We start from the raw sequence: 19,527 nt of genomic DNA on the forward strand, positions 1-19,527 counted from the left end.
TGTGAGTGACTATCATAAATAAATAAATAATTAAAAAAAAATAAACTTATAAAAAAAAAAACATTGTGAATATAGTTCATGCCACTGAATTGTATACTTACATGGTTAAAATTACAAAATGATATTTTGCCACAATTTTAACTTAATAATGTAACATACCAAAAACTATTTAATTCTATCCTTTAAAATCGGTGACTTTTATGGTATGTGGATTAAATCCCAATAAAGCTGTTTTGTTAAGAAAAAAAAAAAGATGGAGGTCGAAAGACTTGCAAGTACAACAGTAATTTGTTCAATATAAAAATCTTCCCTAACCACCTCTCCCCGACTTTTTCTAAGAGAAAAGAAGTAAAGGCAGGACCAAAAAGCAGAAAGACTTGCACAGTCCTGCAATCTTGCTGCCCAGAACTGTTGAATCCAAAGGTAACATTGCAGCCCAACTCCCTCTTGGCTCCAGACTCAACAATAAGAGAAATACCCTAAACCCTAAGCAAACAGAGGTGAGTTCAGTCTTTGGCTCATTTCCAGATCAATTCAACACATAGTAAAATGTGAATAGTTGCATATTCACTTTTGGATACAGATGAAAGAGGGCTCTCGTGCTGTGGGAGAAACAGTGTTCTTCATTCCCCATGTCTTTGTTCTACATGCAAAGTCTGGTATACCAAAAGAAAAAATGTATGTATTTTACACATATATGGCATATATAATATATAACATGAAGAAGCAAAAATAGTAGGGGACACCCACAATCATATTTTAGAAAACAATAAAAAACAACCTGTAGATGATCCAGATAATGGAACTAGCAGGCAGAGACTTTAAAATAACAATTGTGACTCTTGTGCTCAAGTATTTACAGTAAAAGGAAAGAACGGGTGAAAAAGGAATCTCAGCAGAGAATTGAAGGTCATAAAAATAAATAGTCTTGATCTGTATCTAAAGTTTAAATCTAGGGACACCTGGGTGGCTCAGCAGTTGAGCGTCTGCCTTCAGCTCAGGGCATGATCCCAGAGTCCCAGGATTGAATCCCACATCGGGCTCCCTGGATGGAGCCTGCTTCTCCCTCTGCCTGTGTCTCTGCCTCTCTCTGTGTGTCTCTCATGGATAAGTAAATAAAATCTTCAAAAAAAAAAAAAAGTTTAAATCTAGTATCTGAAATTAAAAATGATTAGACAGACTTACCAGCAGTGTGAGTACTACAGAAAAACCGTGAACTTGAACACGTGTCAAAAATTATTTCAGAAATTATCTGAAGTGAAGCTCGGAATGGGGCTCAGTTGGCAGAACATGTGACTCTTGATCTGAGGGCCCCATTTTATTGGTGTGGAGCCTACTTAAAATGAATATGTAAACAATGTTTTGAATGAAACTCAGACTGAGATACCCACCAAGCAGAACATTAATGACCTGTGTGACAAAGTATCAGGCAGTCTGGAGTGTTTGTAATTTGAGTCCTTGAAGGCAAGGAGACAGACAAAAGTACTTGAAGAAAAATGGCCAAGCTTTTCCAAATGTATGGAAAAACAAATCCTGAAGCCCAAGAAACTCTGTGAACCCTAAACAGAATAAATGCCAGAAGACCACATCTAGACACATCATAGATAAGCTTCTGAAAACCAAATACAAGGAGTAGAATCTTAAAGCAGCTAAAAAAGACTCAGGCCATACTGGGAAACAATGTATTGTATGGTTATGAGGAGATGTTAAATATGTGACATCCGGAGCAAAAAGCCTTCTTTTGCTCCTTTTGCACAGACCAATGGTTCTCAAATGGTATCAATTCCACCCCTACCCCCATCCCTGTGGGAGAATTCCACAATTACAATGTCTGGAGACCTGTTTGGTCCTCAGGAGTAGGGGATACTGTCAGCATCTAGGGGGTTAGAGGCCAGGGATGCTGCTCAACATATATCCCTCCAAAACAAGGAATTATCCAGCCCAAAAGGCTAGTGCCACTGTTAAAAAACCATTGTTAGGTAAACAAAGATATCTTAGAACACAAAAAGCAGTAAGCATTAATGGAGAAACTTTAGAAAGTAGCCTCCATCAGAATTTGAAAGTAATACTCATCAAAAGACTGTTATGAAGTGAAAAGGCAGGGCATAGACTGGGAGAAAATATAATGTACCAAATGAAAGGCTTCTGTCCAGATTATATAAGGAATATATAAAGAACTTTTAAAAAGTAAGCAAAGTACTTAGATACTTTACAAAAGAGGATATGAATGGCCAATAAGCATGTGAAAACTTGCCTGTTGTCATTAGTCATCAGAGAAACGCAAATTGGAATCACAATAAGACACTGCTCCATAGCTGCTAGAATCACTAAAATTTAAGAGCTAACAAAATCAAATGTGGAGATCTAAAGCAAGTAGATCTCTGAATATGTTGCTGGTGGGATGATAACCTAGTGATTTGGAAAACCATTTGGCAATAAATCTGAAAAATGTACTATTTTTATAGTTTAACAGTTCCAGTCCTAGGTATTTACCCACAAAAGCTGAAAATAAAGGTCCACAAAAAGACTTAATGCTTTTAGCAGCTTTGTTTATGACAGCTAAAACCTGGAAACAATCCAGATGTTTACCAGGATACTAGTAAACACCAGCATACTCCTGCAATGGAATACTGCTCAGCAGTCTAAAGAGAAGAATGACCAACACATGCAGCAATATAGATGAATCTCAAAAGCACATGTTGATTCTAGCCAGGTCAGTTAGGCAAGGAAATGAAATAAAGGCATCTAGATTGGAAGGGAGAAAGTAAAACTATCTGCAGATAGCATGATCAGGTAAATAGAAAATCCTAAGGAATCCACTAAAATACTGTTAGAACTAATAAATGGGTTCAGTTGTAGGATGCAAGATTAATATTTTTAAAATCTATTATATTTCTATACATTCACAATGAACTATCTGAAGATGAAAGTAAGACAATTCGATTTTTGATAACATCAAAACGAGTATGATACTTAGGAATAAATTTAACAAAATAACTGTAAAACATACTCTGAATACTATAAAATATTGTTTAAAGAAATTAAAGATCTAAAAAAATGGAAGGACATCCATTGTTCATAAATTGGAAGGTTACATTTGATAGAGTCTTTATTAAAATAGTTCATTTCAGAGAGTTTGAGTACTATGAAGAGAATAAATAATGAGGGAAAAGGATTTAGGTTACATACATAGTCAGGAAATGCCTTTCTGAAGTCTCATCACTGTCTCCTTTTCCTTTTTATATTTGTTTCTTTGTATTAGGATCAAATCCAGTCCACACATTGAGACTGCTTGATAGGTCTCCTGAGTATGTCTCCATAGATAACTCTTCATTGTATCTCTTCCCCTCGTTTCTCATAATTCAGTTGTTCGGTAGAATTTCCTGTGATCTGGTTGCTGACTGCATTCCTGTGTTACAGCTCCCAGTTAACTTGGTCCCCTGCCCTTTGTTCCTTCCTTTGAAGTGAGGGTTGGGTCTGGAGGCTTAAGGAGGTTCAACTTTGATTTTTTTTTTTATTTATTTTATTTATTTATTTTGGCAACATTATGAGGTTGGATCTTAAACAGTAACTGCCTATTTCATGATATTAAAGAATTGTTCATTTTTAAGGCATGATAATGGTATGGTTATAGTTTATTTTAGAGATTATATTAGAAAAATCAGTGGTTCAAATGATAAGATGTCTAGGATTTGCTTCATACTAATAAAAGATGAGGGGAGATAAATGGAGTATAGATAAAGATCAACTGGCCATGAGTTCATCAAAATTGCATGATGGGCCTGGGGTAATAGCATTACTTTCTGTACACTTTTAAGATTTTCCATAATTTAAAGTTTTAAAACTGTAGTAGTTTATTGTATTTAAAATGAATGGGAAAAAAAATAAAATAAAATAAAATAAAATGAATGGGGGGATCCCTGGGTGGGATCAGTGGTTTAGTGGTTTAGTGCCTGCCTGTGACTCTGGGGTCCCGGGATCGAGTCCCCCATCAGGTTCCCTGCATGGAGCCTGCTTCTCCCTCTGCCTGTGTCTCTGCCTCTGTCTCTCATGAATAAATAAATAAAAATTTTTAAAAAAATGAATGGGACTCTCTAACCTATTTCTGAGGTTGCAATAACTATCAATTCACATTCACTTTTGTGATCCCCATCTATTCATTTCTGCAGGTAGCCATTATTTTTCAGATCCTATTTTTACCATTTAGGTCGAGCCATCTGAAATTGCCATCTTTTGGTAGGGTGAAAATATCCACATATTGGCAGTTGACTGTGTTTTGGTCTGATGCATGGAAGTCAGCTACGAAGTCTGATATTTTCTGTATGATGCTTGGATTCATTGCCATGCCTTCCTTCCTTTCAAAGTTTGGCTATTAGTTATCAAAGCCTATGCTTTTGTGATTGGATTCCAGGTTTTAAAAAACTCTTACTCATCGTTAAGTGGTTGTAGTAAACTGTTATTGTCGTTTTAAAGAAATTTAGGGAGAAAAAAAAGGGAGTTAGAGACAAGTGTCTTAAAATTAGCCTGTCGCATTCAAGTACAAAAGACCAGTGTAAATTGGACCATGTTGAGGGGAGAGGGAAGGAGAGATGCTAAAAGATGATGTCAGAGGTAGACTGGGGCCAGATGATGGAGGATCTTGTAGAATTTTTAATTAATGCATTTAATGGTCTGACTGCCACTCGTAGATATTATTCTAGCTGCTGTTTGAACAGAGATTGTAGTGGAAGCAGGACATCGGTTAAGTTGTATAGTAAGGTTAGGTGGCTCAGACCAGTGTGGTGGCTGTGCCCCTGAGGGGACGCACTAGGGAGTTGTTTCAAAGGTGGCCCTCTGGAGGTGTGATTTAGTGTGAAGTGTTAGAAAAATGCCTGGCATCTAGAAAGTGCTCAGTCATTGGTCTGTTCCCATCACTGTGAAAATACTAAACAGCAGCTGTTTTCTGAGCATGTGTTTATATTTCAGGCGCTATTCTAAAGTGCATCATGTTTCTTAGCACATTTAATTGTTTTGAGCTGGATAGTTCATTATTCCCATTTCAGAGACACCATTCTGTCTGCCTTTGAAGGACACTTTTTTTTTTTTTAGGATTTTATTTATTTATTCATGAGAGACACGGAGAAAGAGGCAGAGACAGGCAGAGGGCGAAGCAGGGTCCCTGCAGGAAACCTGATGTGGGGCTCAATCCCAGACCTCAGGATCATGACCTGAGCCAAACACAGCTGCTCAACCACTGAACCACCCAGGCATCCCTGAAGGACACTTCTATAAGATTTCTGTACATTAGTAACCCATTTCTGTTTTTGTTTTCTTTTGTTTTTTGGAACTAGGCTCCATACCCAGTGTGGAGCCCAGTGTGGGACTTGAACTCACCACCCTGAGAACAAGACCTTATAAGCTGAGATCAAGAGTCAGACGCTTAACCACCTGAGGGGCACCCCCACATAACCCATTTCTAAAAGTCTGTCTAATTCTACATTATCATCCAAGAAGACATCACATTTAACTAATATTAATGGTCCCTCAAATCTAGCACTGGTCTTTCCTAATGAATTTCCAAACAGAAATAGTGTGTGATGCCTGAGACAGCTTTGAGTCAGCAAGCACCCTAAGTTAGCAGCCTCCTCTAAGCATAAGATTTGCAGACTTGGACAAAATTCAGCCATGGTCATCATTTCAACAATGGAAGCTAATTTGAGCTTATTTCTGCAGTATGGGAAAGTCATTATGAAATAAAAGTACTCAAATTGGGAGAAAAGACAGTGTAAATCACTTTTCATCAGTTGCTGATGAGTTCAGCCAAATACTGGAGGAATCAAAATCAGTCGTGTTCATAATTGTCCAGAAATGTTTTTAAACTTTCTCATTTGGGGGAATCCTTGAGGGATAGGTTTTCCTGCCCCTGGCATTGTGTCAAGCAGAGACTACAGGCAGCAGAGCAGATAAACATTCAAAGTTCCCTCCTCCCCTAAATCATGTTTTCAGAGAACTGTGAACATGGAATAGCTTGAGAACTTCTGATTTGTAGGAAGTGCCTGTCCAGAGTCCAGCTTCTTGTGTGGTTGTTAGAGTATCCGTCCCAGAACTAATCAGAGTACTCTTGCTTTTTCCATCTGTCCCAGCTGTGAATGCCTCCTTTCCACGGATGTGGCCTGCCGTTTGACGATGACCTCTCATCCTATCTCACTTCCTGCCCCTTTTGTTTTCCAGCAGCCCTCTTCCAGTGGGAGTGTGTTTGGGTCTGGAAACACTGGAAGAGGGGGAGGTTTCTTCAGTGGCCTTGGAGGGAAACCCAGCCAGGATGCAGCCAACAAAAACCCATTCAGCTCAGCCAGCGGGGGCTTTGGATCTGCAGCCACCCCAAGTAAGTTGAGACCATTTTCCCAGTCCCTTGGCCCCATAATGCCATTGTCATCCTTGTGGTGCGAGCAGAGCTTTGGTGACAAGTGTAGAAAGGAAAGAGAAGATCTAGAAGGCCCATTTAACATGGATCAAAGCAGTGTGATCTGTTTTGATTTTGCTTTTCGGTTTTCAGTTTTTTAATGAGATGTCCTGTATAATTATGAAAAGACATCGGAGCTGCAGGGTGAGGATCTGTGCATTGAGTTCCTCCCCTATTCTCTCCCAAGGCCCAGATTGCTCTGTTTTTTGGGATTGAAATGACTTGAAGTGAATGCGAGTGGACAGGCATAAATGAGAGCAGCAGAGCAAGTTGGGTATGCTTGGAGAAGAGCATCTGGATTTTCGTTGTGTCGTACTCACTCTGAATTTGCTTTAAAATTCAGCTGCCACAGGGAAATGTTGCCCAAAACTTGAAGCCTTCATTATTTCTCATCTCTTACATTTTTGTCTTATTTTCAAATGAAGCTGTATCGTTCTGCTCTGGCTAATTTTTCAAATTCTTTGTTGATCTGTCTATTCATAGTTGGAAATAAAAGAAATTTGGGGTTTTTTTTTAAGTCCTAAAAAAAAAGAAAACTCCGCTGCCGATGGAGGCCGATACGGAAAGTTGGGGGCCTGTCATCTTCCTCTCTGCTTCCCTCATTTAACATGCTACCCACGGAACACCTCTTGTCTGCTGTGCCACACAAGATCTTCGCAAATCGGGAGCTAATGTTCTACAGAACAAGATAGATCTTCCTTCACGTTAAGACTTATGCAGTTCAAAGCACAGTTCTCTGTTCTGAGTCTCCAGATTCACTGATGAGTTGTTTTGATGTCACTGTCCACCTAAAAAGTATATAAAGAAAGATTATAGTCTAGAGACACAGACTTCTTCACTTGTGAAGGTATATGATTAGAAATCTTTGCTTCCTGTCTGCCAAGAGGAATTTAAAATCCTAGAATAGAGAGATCGTAGAAATTGAGTCTAGTGGTTTTCAAAAACTACTTCTGCAGATAAACTTCTAAGCAGAATTCTTGATGCTTAGAACAGATAAAAGTAGATGTACTTGGAAGCAAGGGTCAAGAACCAGAGATGCGTCTGGGTGGTTTCCCAGCCTTTCCCCCCAGCTCTTAGCATGGGACTGCAGGACTTCACGGCACATACTTAGACAATAGGATCCTTGTGTGGCACTCTCTCCATTTTCCAATGATGAAACAAGCCCCGAATGGTTAGGTGATTTTTTTTTTTTTTTTTTAAGTCACAAGGCCAGGAAGTGGCAGATCTAGAACTCTACTAGATCATATATAATGTACAAAACAGCCTCCGGCACAGAAGAACCACTCAGTAACATGCTACTTAGAAATATGAGTTTCTCCCATAGGTAGGTTACCATCTACGAGATTGTGTTATAAACCAGTTTTGTTGAAACTTAGGCACGTTGTATCCTTTTAAAAACCCCTTTCCGGGGTGCCTGGGTGGCTCAGTCAGTTAAGTGTCTGCCTTCGGTTCAGTTTCAGGATCTTAAGGTCCTAAGTCCTACATCAGGCTCCCTGCACAGTAGGAAGTCTGCTTCTCCTTCTACCCTCCCCCCGCTGCTCCTGTGCACGCTTGCACTCTCTCTCTCTCTCTCTTTCTCTCATGCGTGCACTCTCTCTTTCAAATAAATAAATCTTAAAATAAAGAATGAAAAAGTAAAAACCCCTTACCTCCTTGCTGATTCATCCCTTACACCTTACCTGTCAAAGAGTTGCCTTTCCTCAGTGGGGGACTAGAGATGGCTTGCCCTGGCTTGTGGGAGCCAACTGTGCACATCTCTCTCCAGTTGTACCCAGTGTACATCATGTTGGAGAGCCTGAACTCCACTGTTACGTGAGTATTTATATGATGGGAATTGGACAACGCTGCAAGTCAGCACTGCCCTCCCCTACCCCTAGTCCGTTGTTCACTGGCACACTGTTGTTTCCAAAGCTTTAATTCTGCCTTAAAATCAAAGCAGATGCTTTTGTAAGATTATACATTCATGATACCAGACACCTACTGGTCTTTATTTTCCTGAATGTTAGTTTTTTTTTTAACTGGCAGTTTACTTTTATGGCAAGAGAAGTTTCAGGTACCAGAAAGACTTAAACATTATTTTGTTTTTATTTTTTTAATTTTTTAAAGATTTTATTTATTCATGAGAGACACACAGTGAGAGGCAGAAACATAGGGAGAGAGAGAAGCGGGCTCCCCATGGGGAGCCCGATGCAGGACTCGATTGCAGGACCCTGGGATCCCTCCCTGAGCTGAAAGCAAGACACTCAACCACTGAGCCACCCAGGTGTCCCAACAGTATTTTGTTTTTAAAACTGAAGATAGGATTCAATAGTGGAAGGGACAGGAGCCTTTGTAGCCTGAGGACCAGGTGCAGGAGAAGAGGAAGAGCCTTGGAAGAGGAAAAGCTAGAAGTCATCCCGGGACAGGCATTGTCCTCACCAGAACTAAGGCAGCTTTCTGCAAACCATGGGTCACCTCTTTCTTTTTGGGTGACTTGGCAATATTTGGCACTTGGAGCACAACATCTGTCCTAGGCCATATAGATGGTTCTCCTGGTTCTCTTCCTGCCTTTCCACTGGTTCCTTTGCTGCTGCTTCTCTCTGTCCTTGGAGGCATGTCCCCCATTGTCCTCTAGGTTATCACAGCAGTCCGCATATCCCCCTCCCTGCTTCCAGCCTCCTCTCCAGGCATCTGGACATTCACACCAAGTAGAGTGTTTTTAACTCTGCTTTGCTTTCACCATTCTCCCTGCACACAACCCCTGGCAGCTTCCCACTTACTTGAAGTCAGCAGTCAGGGCCCTCTGTGAACTGTTCCTACACTCTTTTCTGTTCTCCTAACATGTTCCCTCTGCTTTGGCCAGGTTGTCTGCTGGCCGACCTTCATACACACGCCCCTCACCCTACTCCCGGCTTCAGGGGCAGGGCTCACCTGCTCCCTCCACTCCACCCACCGAACCTCCCCTTCCTTTAAGGGTGACTGTAAGTCTGCACCCATGTGCAGCTTGACCTGAGGGTCATAGGGGTCCACAGTGACCTCTCTCTCTCTCCGGAATCCCACAGCCCTCGTGTCACCTTCCTGTGACATGAAGTGGAAGACAGTGGATCTTTATGGACCATCTATTATGTGCTAGATGCTCAGTGTAGTTGGGCTAACCATTTCTTACAACAGTACTTTGAGGTGTGGCTTTCCCTGTTTTACCAATAAAGAAATAGGTTCAGAGAAGGGTTTTGGACCTACAGAGGTAGCAGCAGTTAGGGGGAGCAGCCAGGGTTTCATCTGAGTATGCTTCCAGAATTCTGATCTACCCTGTTGCCTCCTGAGTTCTTCCTAGCCTTGCAGCGGAGCACAGATCCTCTTCCCAGTGTGTCTTGTCTGACAGCCCTCGGGCTCATTCTCTGTGGCATCGAACACGCTCCCCTGCAGATAGGTATCTGAGCCCAGATTGAGCAACCAGCAATTTCCCTTGTGACATTCAGGCCCCAGGTCACCCGCTCCTGAAGCTGCCCTCTTTAGCCCTGAGAAATAATTAGACCTCTGCCCTGAATGAGAAAGACAAGCTGGGAATACTGTTGCTTGGAGTTGGCATGTTCTTTATCCAACTCCCACCTTGTAAAGGTTTCTGTTCTCTGTCTTCCCCAGAGACTACCTGAGATACACTGTTAACCCCTGGGGTCACTTAAAATTCAGCACCACTGTACATTGTCACCTGTCAGGACTTACTGCCTCAAGTGTTGTGCTGAGGACACTGGTTAGAACCATTTTCAGCACATTCTATCTGTCCAGAGGCCTGAAAGACATACTTGGGTGAGGATAAAGAAGCCATTTGGGAAGAATCTGTTTGGGCCCGCAAGGCCTCCCTCTACAACTGTTCTGGAAGAAAATGTCTTAGAAAGCATCCTGGATGGGATGCCTGTGTGGCTCAGTGGTTGAGCCGCTGCCTTTGGCTCAGGGCATGATCCCAGGTCTGGGGATTGAGTCCCACATCCTGCTTCCTGCATGTAGCCTGCTTCTTCTGTGTCTCTGCCTCTCTGTGTCTCTCTTGAATAAATAAATAAAATCTTTAAAGAAAAAAAAATCTTGTACTAGAGCTTCTTGAGAAACCCCTTCTCAGTGTGTGTGAAATTCTAATTGGTGACTCTAGACCTGCAGAAGGAAATGGGAGCTGGTCTTTGTGATGGTATTTATATCAAATTTATACCAGATATAATTTAACTGAAGTAGGGTTGGCCCCAGTGTTGGGTCATGCAAGTGTTTTTTGCCAAATAAAAGGACCCAAGAGGATCCATGTCGTGCCAGCAGGGGGAGGCCCAGAGCAGATGCCACTTGTCCCTGGCCTTGCCACCCTGGAGAGTAGAAGCCACCAAACAGCTCTGTGACTACGGGCTCTCTCTGGGCTGCTCTGCCCACAAGTGAAGAGGTATCTACTACAATGATATGTTGTTCCAACAACGAAGATACCCTCTTACTTGTATTTCCAGAGCCAGGGACTATGTTATTTTAGAACCACTAAGAGAACCGAGCAGCACGTTGACGACTGTGGAAACAGAAGCAGACCTCGTTTAATGCCACTTTGCTTCAGAGCAGCTTAAATAAATCCTAAAACGTTTCAACATGTAGAGCTCCTCTTGAGACTGTGAACGAAAACTGTTACAACTTGACTGGTTTAACTCATGATCTTTGCAAAATGAAAAGGATTACTGTTTTTTGCCACTGATCTGCTCTGTGTCTTCTTATGGTGAACACGAGTGGGATGTAGCAGGAGGAGGAGTTAAAGAAACGGGAAGTTTTGTATCCTAAGGAGAGGATCTGCCATCGGCCCAACTGGGCACTCTGCACACGTCAGCTCATCTGATCCTCACCGCAGCCATGTGGACACCCTCTCCCCCCTCACTGTCCCCATTTTATCTCAGAAGAAACTGGGACTTGGGAAGGTGAAGTCCTTGCCCACAGCTACTAGGTAGCCTGAGCCAGGGCTGACTGCAGAACACCTGTGTACTCCACTGTAATGTCCATGAGCATCTTCAGACAGAGGAGTCTCCAAGGTGAAGGGGTAAATCTGCCTAGAAGCTTCTGTGTTCTCTGACTTCAGGCATTTCAGTCTCCCAATATCATCCTGGTAAAATCACTTCACCTCTGTGTCTCAGATTTCTCCAAGAGGAGAGCTAGCCCCAAATCTCGCACTTGACTTGATTTGCTATTTGGAATTTTTGCCACATGAGTACTAATGAAGTCGGAAAGTTGCAGTCTCTATTCCTGAGGTACCAAGTAAAAGGAATGGCTGGATAGCCCGTTTTTCACCACCATTGTTGAGTGTACTGCCACCGCAAGAATATAATGTGGCCTCTAAGCTAGCTCCCTGACGGAAAGCTCAGGCTGTTCAAGAGGACATTTTTGTAAACTCCACCTACAAGTCCCTTTACAATAGAAGAATGGATAATCCTGTGGTACCGTGTATGAGGGTGATGAAAAGGAGCTTGTGCACCCCTCCCACCATCAGTGCCTGGCACACTGCTAGCCAGGTGCTCCAACTACCACCAGGAGTTTTTTTTTTTATTTTTAAGATTTAATTTATTTATTCATGAGAGACACAAAGAGAGGCAGAGACACCGGCAGAGGGAGAAGCAGGCTCCATGCAGGGAGCCCGACGTGGGACTTGATCCTGGGTCTCCAGGATCAGGCCCTGGACTGAAGGTGGCACTAAACCACTGAGCCACCCGGGCTGCCCACCACCAGGAGTTTCACAGAGCAAATGACCATGTGGTGGCCGGGGGTTCCATGTATTGGTGCCTAGAAATTCAAGGTGGTCATGTCCCTGAGGTAAGCTATTCAGTTCCTGGATTGTAGATCAAGAGCATTGCAACTGCAACTATGAGCAGTCGCATCTCACGCCTGGGTAGGATTGGCAGCAGAGTGAGATGGGGGACCTTGGGATTGACAGGTTCGAGGTGGGACACTTTCATATACCTGGACTTTGAAAGTGAGTTCCTCTCCTCCCCTTCCCTCCATCACCTTCACTGGAAGCACCTAATCAGCTCAGGGCCATACTGGCCTCATATAGATGTTTACACTTCTCACTTGCTAATGTGGCATGTGCCCTGTCACTACCAGGAGCATCAGTTCAGTGCCCCACTTACTCCCGTGCCTTTGAGCCTTGACCCCATTTCAGGACAGCTTCACCCCACCGCCTTTGGGCTCAAACTTATTTTAACAAAATGCCCACCCAAACATGGTAGTGAAGTGTGAGTTGTCTCTACCTTCTCCCCCCAAAAGGTGAAAGAAAAACTCCTGATGGTGTGCTGTTTGTGTTACCCAAGTGCTCCTATGTGTACAATTTTGGCTACTTGTGCATTACTGGTCAGATTTGCATTTCTTGTAACAGGCAAAACACTTCTTACCCATCTTGGTCTTTAGGAGTTCATTTCCTTTATTCCTTTCATTTTTGGTGTAGATTCAGTGTGTAGAGGGAGTGACCCACCTAGATAACCATCTGAAAGGTCAAGGGCTTCATTGAACTGCTTAGGAAAAGGAAATCAGACTGCAAGTCTTGCTACCTCTTACATTCTTCATAATATCTTTAGTCGTGTCTGTTCCCCCCCCCCCGCCCCCCCCCCGCCGCCGCCAAGATCAGAGTTAGGAGCATTGTGGTTTTTCTTGTTTTGCTGCCATTCCTTGAGGAGATCCGGCAACAGCCAAGAGGCCCAACCTGACTATAAAATCGGGAAGCTGGTAGCCATTAAGCATGGTTTGGATTTACTCTGACTTTTTTTTCTCTAGCTCTACAAAGCGTGAAGTTGGTTTTCATGGGAGGAGATGAATGAAAGCAAGCCCTATTCTTCAGGAGAAAACAGTCTCATGGGAAGCTGGTAGAGAGACCTGATCCCCATGGGGGTACAGATGCGTTTCTGCAAAGGAGCCTCTTTACTGGGCCTGTTGCAGCACCCCCCTCCCTGGAAGGTGTTCCCCTAGAATCCAGAGTCTGGGCTCCCAGAGATTAAGAATTTGTTATTAACATGTGGGCAAATCAGAGAAGGTGCTCACTACAGCCCAGCTCCCTTGAGTCCCAGACTTGTCATTTGCTTCTCCTCAAACACCTAGCTGCAGTTTTTTTTCTTCTGTTCCAAGTAGATAAGGACATTTTTCTACCTCTGATCTCCCTCAACATGTTCCTCCTTTCTTTAGATACCTCTAATCTATTCGGAAACAGTGGGGCCAAGACATTTGGTGGATTTGCCAGCTCATCGTTTGGGGAGCAGAAACCTGCAGGCACTTTCAGCTCTGGAGGAGGAAGTGTGGCATCCCAAGGCTTCGGGTTCTCTACTCCAAATAAAACAGGTACTCTGATACTTAATAGCTGTGGTGATTTTTAGATGTGTATTTACATATGCATGGACACCTGGAAGGAGATCTCTCTAGGGTGGCTCTCAAGGGAGTAGGATTGAGTATGGATGAAGTGACTTTTCCTCCCTAATTCATTTTTATATTTACTGAGCATCTGTTGTGTTCCTAACACTGTTCTAGGTCTCCTGAGACATGCCCAAAGCAAGAATGTAAATATGTAGCAAGTGCAGAGCAACCAAAGTAGGAGAACATACAAAACAGTGATAACTAAAATATAAACAAGAAAGCACCCAAGTCACAGAATAGCTTGGGTCCCATTCCAGGTCATGGGCAAGACAGATGATCTGCTTAGTTTTGGGGTCTATTTCATTTGTTCTCTTTCTCAAAACTTTTTTTTTTTTTTAGCATAACATACATAAGTATATTACATGTACACATACAACATCCACTTACTGCAAGTATACAGCGTAGTTACTTCCCACAGCTAGTGGATTCCAGAGTAAAGGGCATCGCTAGCACTACTTCTTATCCCAGCATTACTTTTAAAGTATATCTTTGTGAACTGTGTGACTTTCTATATCATATGCTACATTTGTAATTTCAGAATTTAAGGAACAATACATATGTAGATAAAAAAACACTTCATTTCTGTCAACTGCCTTTCTGTCCTCTTTCTGTCTCAGATCTTCAGAGGGTCTGCATTCCTATCCCTGTTGCGTGGAAAATTGTGTCAAAAGATTTTTTTTCCCCAAAAAAGATCAGTGGCAGAGTGGGGGAGGATGTTTGCAGAGAAAGGAGTTTTTTAAAGCAGACTCCCCAAGGGTGAGTGGTCAGGATTCTTGTTCCTTGTGTGTATGGGAGACTTTAAAATTATGTGAGTTCGAGAGGAAAGACCCTACCAAGGACCAGATGCATAGGTGGCTCTGACATAGGACCGTCCCACATTCCATGCCTGGAATCCCACCTTCTGGAACCTAAATTGCTGTGGTTTCCACACATCGTGCTCCATTACTCAGACCTGTGGCTTGGGTGGGTTAGTCTTTGGTTGCAGTGTTTGATTCTTCCTAGAACTTAAAATGCACTAGACATGAGCATTGCAGCTTTATTTTGGCCCCACCCTTCCTCACAGTGAATGATTTAAAAATGAAAAAGCTACAAAGCTCTGAGTCCTAGTTAACAAAGCAGACATTTGACTGAGAAATTTTAATCCATTAATCATCAAGGCGTCTTTTTTTTTTTTTAAGGAACTGGATAATTTTTTTTTTTTTATTCAAGTGTTTTTCTTATATGTCGTTCTTATTCTGGAATCAGGTCCCAGTTGACTTTGAGAATCTTATGCTTTTATTTTTTTAATCTTAGAGAAAATATATTCTACCTTTCCGAATATTTTTCCTGTTTTTTTGCCCTGTGAAAGGCCTCAGACTGAAGACTCCAACAGAGAAAGCTGCAGGGGATGAATGAACTGGTAGCAACAGAGGTGACACTAAGGGTAGAGGAAGCCCATGTCCCCTGTGCTTCTGGCACTTTGGCTCTCCCTGCAGGACTTAATGGCAGTTCTCAGGGGGCTTCTGGTGTAGATGGAGGTGCTAGAGTCTTGAGCATAAGGAAAGGCTGCTTTAAATAAAGGAGTCATCCTTCTTGCCGAGGCAATACAAATGCCTAAGACATCACAGTTGGCATTTTGCTTTAAGACAGATTTTAGATGGATCATTTTGATGGGTCTTTGAAAAATTCCAAAAGTGTCCATCCTCTCTCAGTACAATTACCTTAGGAAATAATAGTGCTGGAGATTACTTGTGAGGGAAACAGAGGTGGGCCCAAACCACCGTTCCCAGCCTGTCAGGCTCACTCCATTGCCCTGTTGCTGGGGTTGCGGTGGAGAGAGGCTGGGTGACACATGCAGTTCAGTGGTAGGTGCTCTCTTGAGTCACACAGCCCTTGCTTCAGTCCCAGGACTGCCACCATCAGCTGGCTGATCTCAGGCAAATAACATATTCTCTGAGCCTGTTTCCTCCCCTGCAAGGCAGGGACTCCGGGTTTATTGGGAGAATTAAGGCAAAGTGTTGTGTAACACCTGGCACTATACGTGGCATACAGAGGGCCCTCAGTAAGTCAGGTGTTTTATTATCATTGATTATTAGCAAATTTCTGTTTCTTCTGGAGAAGAAAATCATGAAAATACGGCATCTAATACAGTCGAACCCTTCCTAGCATCAGTAGTGCCTAGATCCAAAAAATAATAGAGTGATCATTTTCCTCCTGTTTCACTTAGCTATGACCCAGGTTTGTTGTTTGGGGGCATTGTGTGTATGTGGTATGTGTATTATATGTGTATGTGGGGGGGGTGTATGTGGTATATCTGTATGTGGGGGGTGTATATATGGGGGGTATGTATGTGTGTATGTGGTGTCAGTTTGTATGTGGTTTGTATGTGTTGTGTATGTGATATATGTATCTGTGATGTGTGATATATATGGTGTGTATGTGTGTTTCTGGTGTGGGGGGTTGTATATGTTGTGTGTGTGTGTCTGTGGTATGTGGGGGGGGTGTATATGTGGTATGTGTGGTTGTGTCTGGTATGTGTTGCATGGGGGAGTTATATATGTGATGTGTGTCTGGTGTGTGTATGTGTGTGTGATATGTGTGTGGTGTGTGTCTGGTGTTTGGGGGTGTGTCTGTGGTGTGTATGAGGATGTATGAGGGGTGTGTATGTGGTATGTGGGGGTGTATATGTGGTGGGGGGTGTATATCTGGTGTGTGAGGTGTGTATATGGTGTGTGTCTGTGGGGTGTGTGTGTGATATGTGATTGTGTGTGTGGTGGGTGTGCATATAGGGGTGGGGAGGGCGTGCGTTTGTGTGTGTGATTCTGTGTGTCTCACCTCCTCTCCCCAGTCCAGTTTATTTTCTGTATCATTGTGACTTCTCTTATTTCACTCACCCTCCACCAAGAAGTCAGAGTAATATTGTGCGCAAGGCACCAGGTACAGCTGTGTGTGTCTAGGAAGAAAATGTAACTAGATCTATGATCGGTCTTAAATAATTCAACTGCAAGGGTTTTTTAGCACTTTTTTTTTTTCCACTCTCTTATATTTGTAACCCAACAGTCTCCATTATCATGGCTTGGAATTTCACTCATGGTTTGAAAATCTAGAATGTTAACCCAAACATGAGCCCTAGCAAAAAGTATCTTCACTAGGAATGATAAGTAAGCACAGGAGTGAATCACAACAAATAATGAAAGAATTCAGCTAACAGCTTTTCCTGCCCAGAGTTTGATCTTTCCTGATTCAGGTAGCAGAAGTTTGCAGTCTGATTGTGCTTACATAAGAAGGCCTGACTCCTGCCTTTGGCCCAGGGCGCAATCCTGGAGTCCCGGGATCGAGTCCCGCATTGGGCTCTCGGCATGGAGCTTGCTTCTCCCTCCTCTTGTGTCTGCCTCTCTCTCTCTCTATGTCTATCATGAATAAATAAATAAATAAATCTTAAAAAAAAAAAAAAAGAAGAAGAAGGCCTGATGCGTGCCTCTGATGGCAGGACTCACTTTCCACAAAGCGCGAGAAGAGTGTCCTTGGCCTCTCTTTCGTTGCACCGAGGCCACTGTCATCCCCTTTAGCACATTAGCTCCTTAGGCCAGCACTCATTTTAAGAAATACTCTGTTCTAGAGCACCTTTCTTTTACAGTTTATTCCATTCTGTTCAACAGACACTCACTGAGGTTCCCAGCTCATAGCCTAAAATAAGGTACACAGTATCTTGGGGTTGGGAACCCTCTCCAGAGCAGAAGGAATATTCAGGGAAGGACAGTCCGTCTCCCCGCCCAGCATGCATCTCCGCCAATCCAAGGGGGCCACCTCAGAGCACCTGCCCTTCGGCACGATGGCCTGCGCATGTGCCAGCCCCCCAGCCCCCGTTCAGCAGTCAGGGACTCCGATGGCTCTCCTCAGGGCTGATTGATTGTTTTATCACATTTATCCAGCAGCCTTCCTCCAGAGAGGAAATTCAGTGTGCTTTTTTATTGAGAAGTTGCTCCTGACTGCAGAGAGAAAGCATTTTTAAGAAATTTTTCTGTGCAGCGAGACTGTGGAGAGATGTGAGAGCCATAGGGCTTTAAATAAATAAAAAGCCCCTGGCTGAGCACCAGTGCCGTGTGCCTCTCCCATCTCTTCTGTAACCCAGTTCATAGGTTCTCCCCAAGAGGAGACTTTGAGGCTCTAGCTTTATTTATTTATTTATTTTTTATTTTTTATTTTTTATTTTTTTTGAGGCTCTAGCTTTAGAATGTGGATTTTCATGAAGCTAGAAGCCCTACCTGAGTCGTGATAGTAACAACATCTGTCATCTTTGACAGCCAGGCAGGGACCAGAGTTTTCCAGAATGCTTTTTCAGTGAGGAGTCTCAGAACCACGTGGTCGGGCTGGGAAGGGGTCAGAAATGCACCAGGCTGGTTCTTGGTGACGATCTGATTCCACGAGACTGGGAGCTGACACGTCCACCTTGCCCATGGGAGGGATCGAGGGTCTCATAGACAAACAAGGGTCTGCTGGATTCTTAGAGCTCCAGGGAGCTCCCCTGGTGGACCCCACCCTTCTGCTAGAAGTGGAGGGGGTGGTTCGGTACTTAGAAGTCACAGTTATTTTAATTTGATTTTCTAACCTGTTTTCCCCTTTTTCCTTCCTCTTTTGATTTGGTTTCTCACCACTTATTGTCTTCTCTTCCTGTCTCCTTTCTTTTTCCCTGTTTCTGTTTGTTTGCCTCTGTTTTGCTCAGGTGGCTTCGGTGCTGCTCCAGTGTTTGGCAGCCCTCCTACTTTTGGGGGATCCCCTGGGTTTGGAGGGGTGCCAGCATTCGGTTCAGCCCCAGCCTTTACAAGCCCTCTGGGCTCGACGGGAGGCAAAGTGTTCGGAGAGGGTACTGCGGCTGCCAGCGCAGGAGGATTCGGGTAAGCCCCCCCGGGGATGGACCTGGGGACGGCCGAGAAAGCACTGGGGCCCAGCATGCCCATTTTGGCAGGACAGTTCTTGCATTTTCCCTACTCTTGACTGAGCTGAAGCCCGCCTCCCTCAAAATCAGCAAGTCAGTCCAGGAAGCCTCTTCCTTCTCTGGGAAGGCTCATTTCTTCTAAGCTAGACACTGTCGAGTAGGCGAGTGGATGCGAGCTGTGTTGCCATTAGCCAAAAACATAGAGTACTGGTTGGCAGGCCCTGTTCTGGTGGAACTAAAGGATGATATAAGGAAGAAAAACAGTCCCATCCTAGCTTCTTTAGAGCCAGGCCTGCCCCTTGTGTGGTGATTTCTGTTAGGGAGTTCAAGGTGAATAGTTTTCACCACATTCTTTCTCCATGGGACTGTGGTGTCATCCGACCCATTGTCCTTGAGCAAACCGTTCCTTTTGTCCTTTGTTCCACTCCAGACCCCCAGAGTGGGTGTGTGGGTCCCAGTCCCATGGGCCAGCTTCCACACTGGGCACTAACTGGGCACCCCACACATTTCAGAGTCTCAGCTTAGCTCTCAGAGCTGCTTTTTTACTGCCTTGTGCACATCCTCACTTGAAAATGCCATATTAGGGATTTGCTTTTAAGGGCCCCAGAAATTCAGTCTGGTTGCCAAAACCCCAAGGAGAAAATAAATAGCCTTCACCAGACCACAGAGTCCCAATAAAATATATGTGGTGATGACTACAAAGTGCCTCATTCAAAGGACATATGAGTGTCTGAAATCAGCATCTGGTGGACCTTGTCCTGGCACTGGGCACAAGACTCAGGAT

General features: G+C 43.5%; 1 protein-coding gene across 5 annotated transcripts in view; it reads left to right on the forward strand.

Annotated features, from left to right (window-relative positions):
- Positions 1–19,527, forward strand: part of NUP214 (nucleoporin 214) — a 103,522-nt gene that overhangs the window by 80,045 nt on the left and 3,950 nt on the right. For 3 of the 5 annotated variants that reach the window (XM_072778357.1, XM_072778358.1, XM_072778362.1), the window contains 3 exons: positions 6,211–6,364; positions 13,604–13,756; positions 18,531–18,702. In XM_072778357.1, the coding sequence (XP_072634458.1) occupies positions 6,211–6,364; positions 13,604–13,756; positions 18,531–18,702 (479 nt within the window). Of the gene's footprint in view, positions 1–6,210; positions 6,365–13,198; positions 13,288–13,603; positions 13,757–18,530; positions 18,703–19,527 lie in introns of those variants that run through there. The other 2 variants (XM_072778360.1, XM_072778361.1) reach the window with 2 other exon arrangements.

This window comes from Canis lupus, chromosome 16 (genome assembly GCF_048164855.1).
Source record: "Canis lupus baileyi chromosome 16, mCanLup2.hap1, whole genome shotgun sequence".
Classification (NCBI taxonomy): domain Eukaryota; kingdom Metazoa; phylum Chordata; class Mammalia; order Carnivora; family Canidae; genus Canis; species Canis lupus.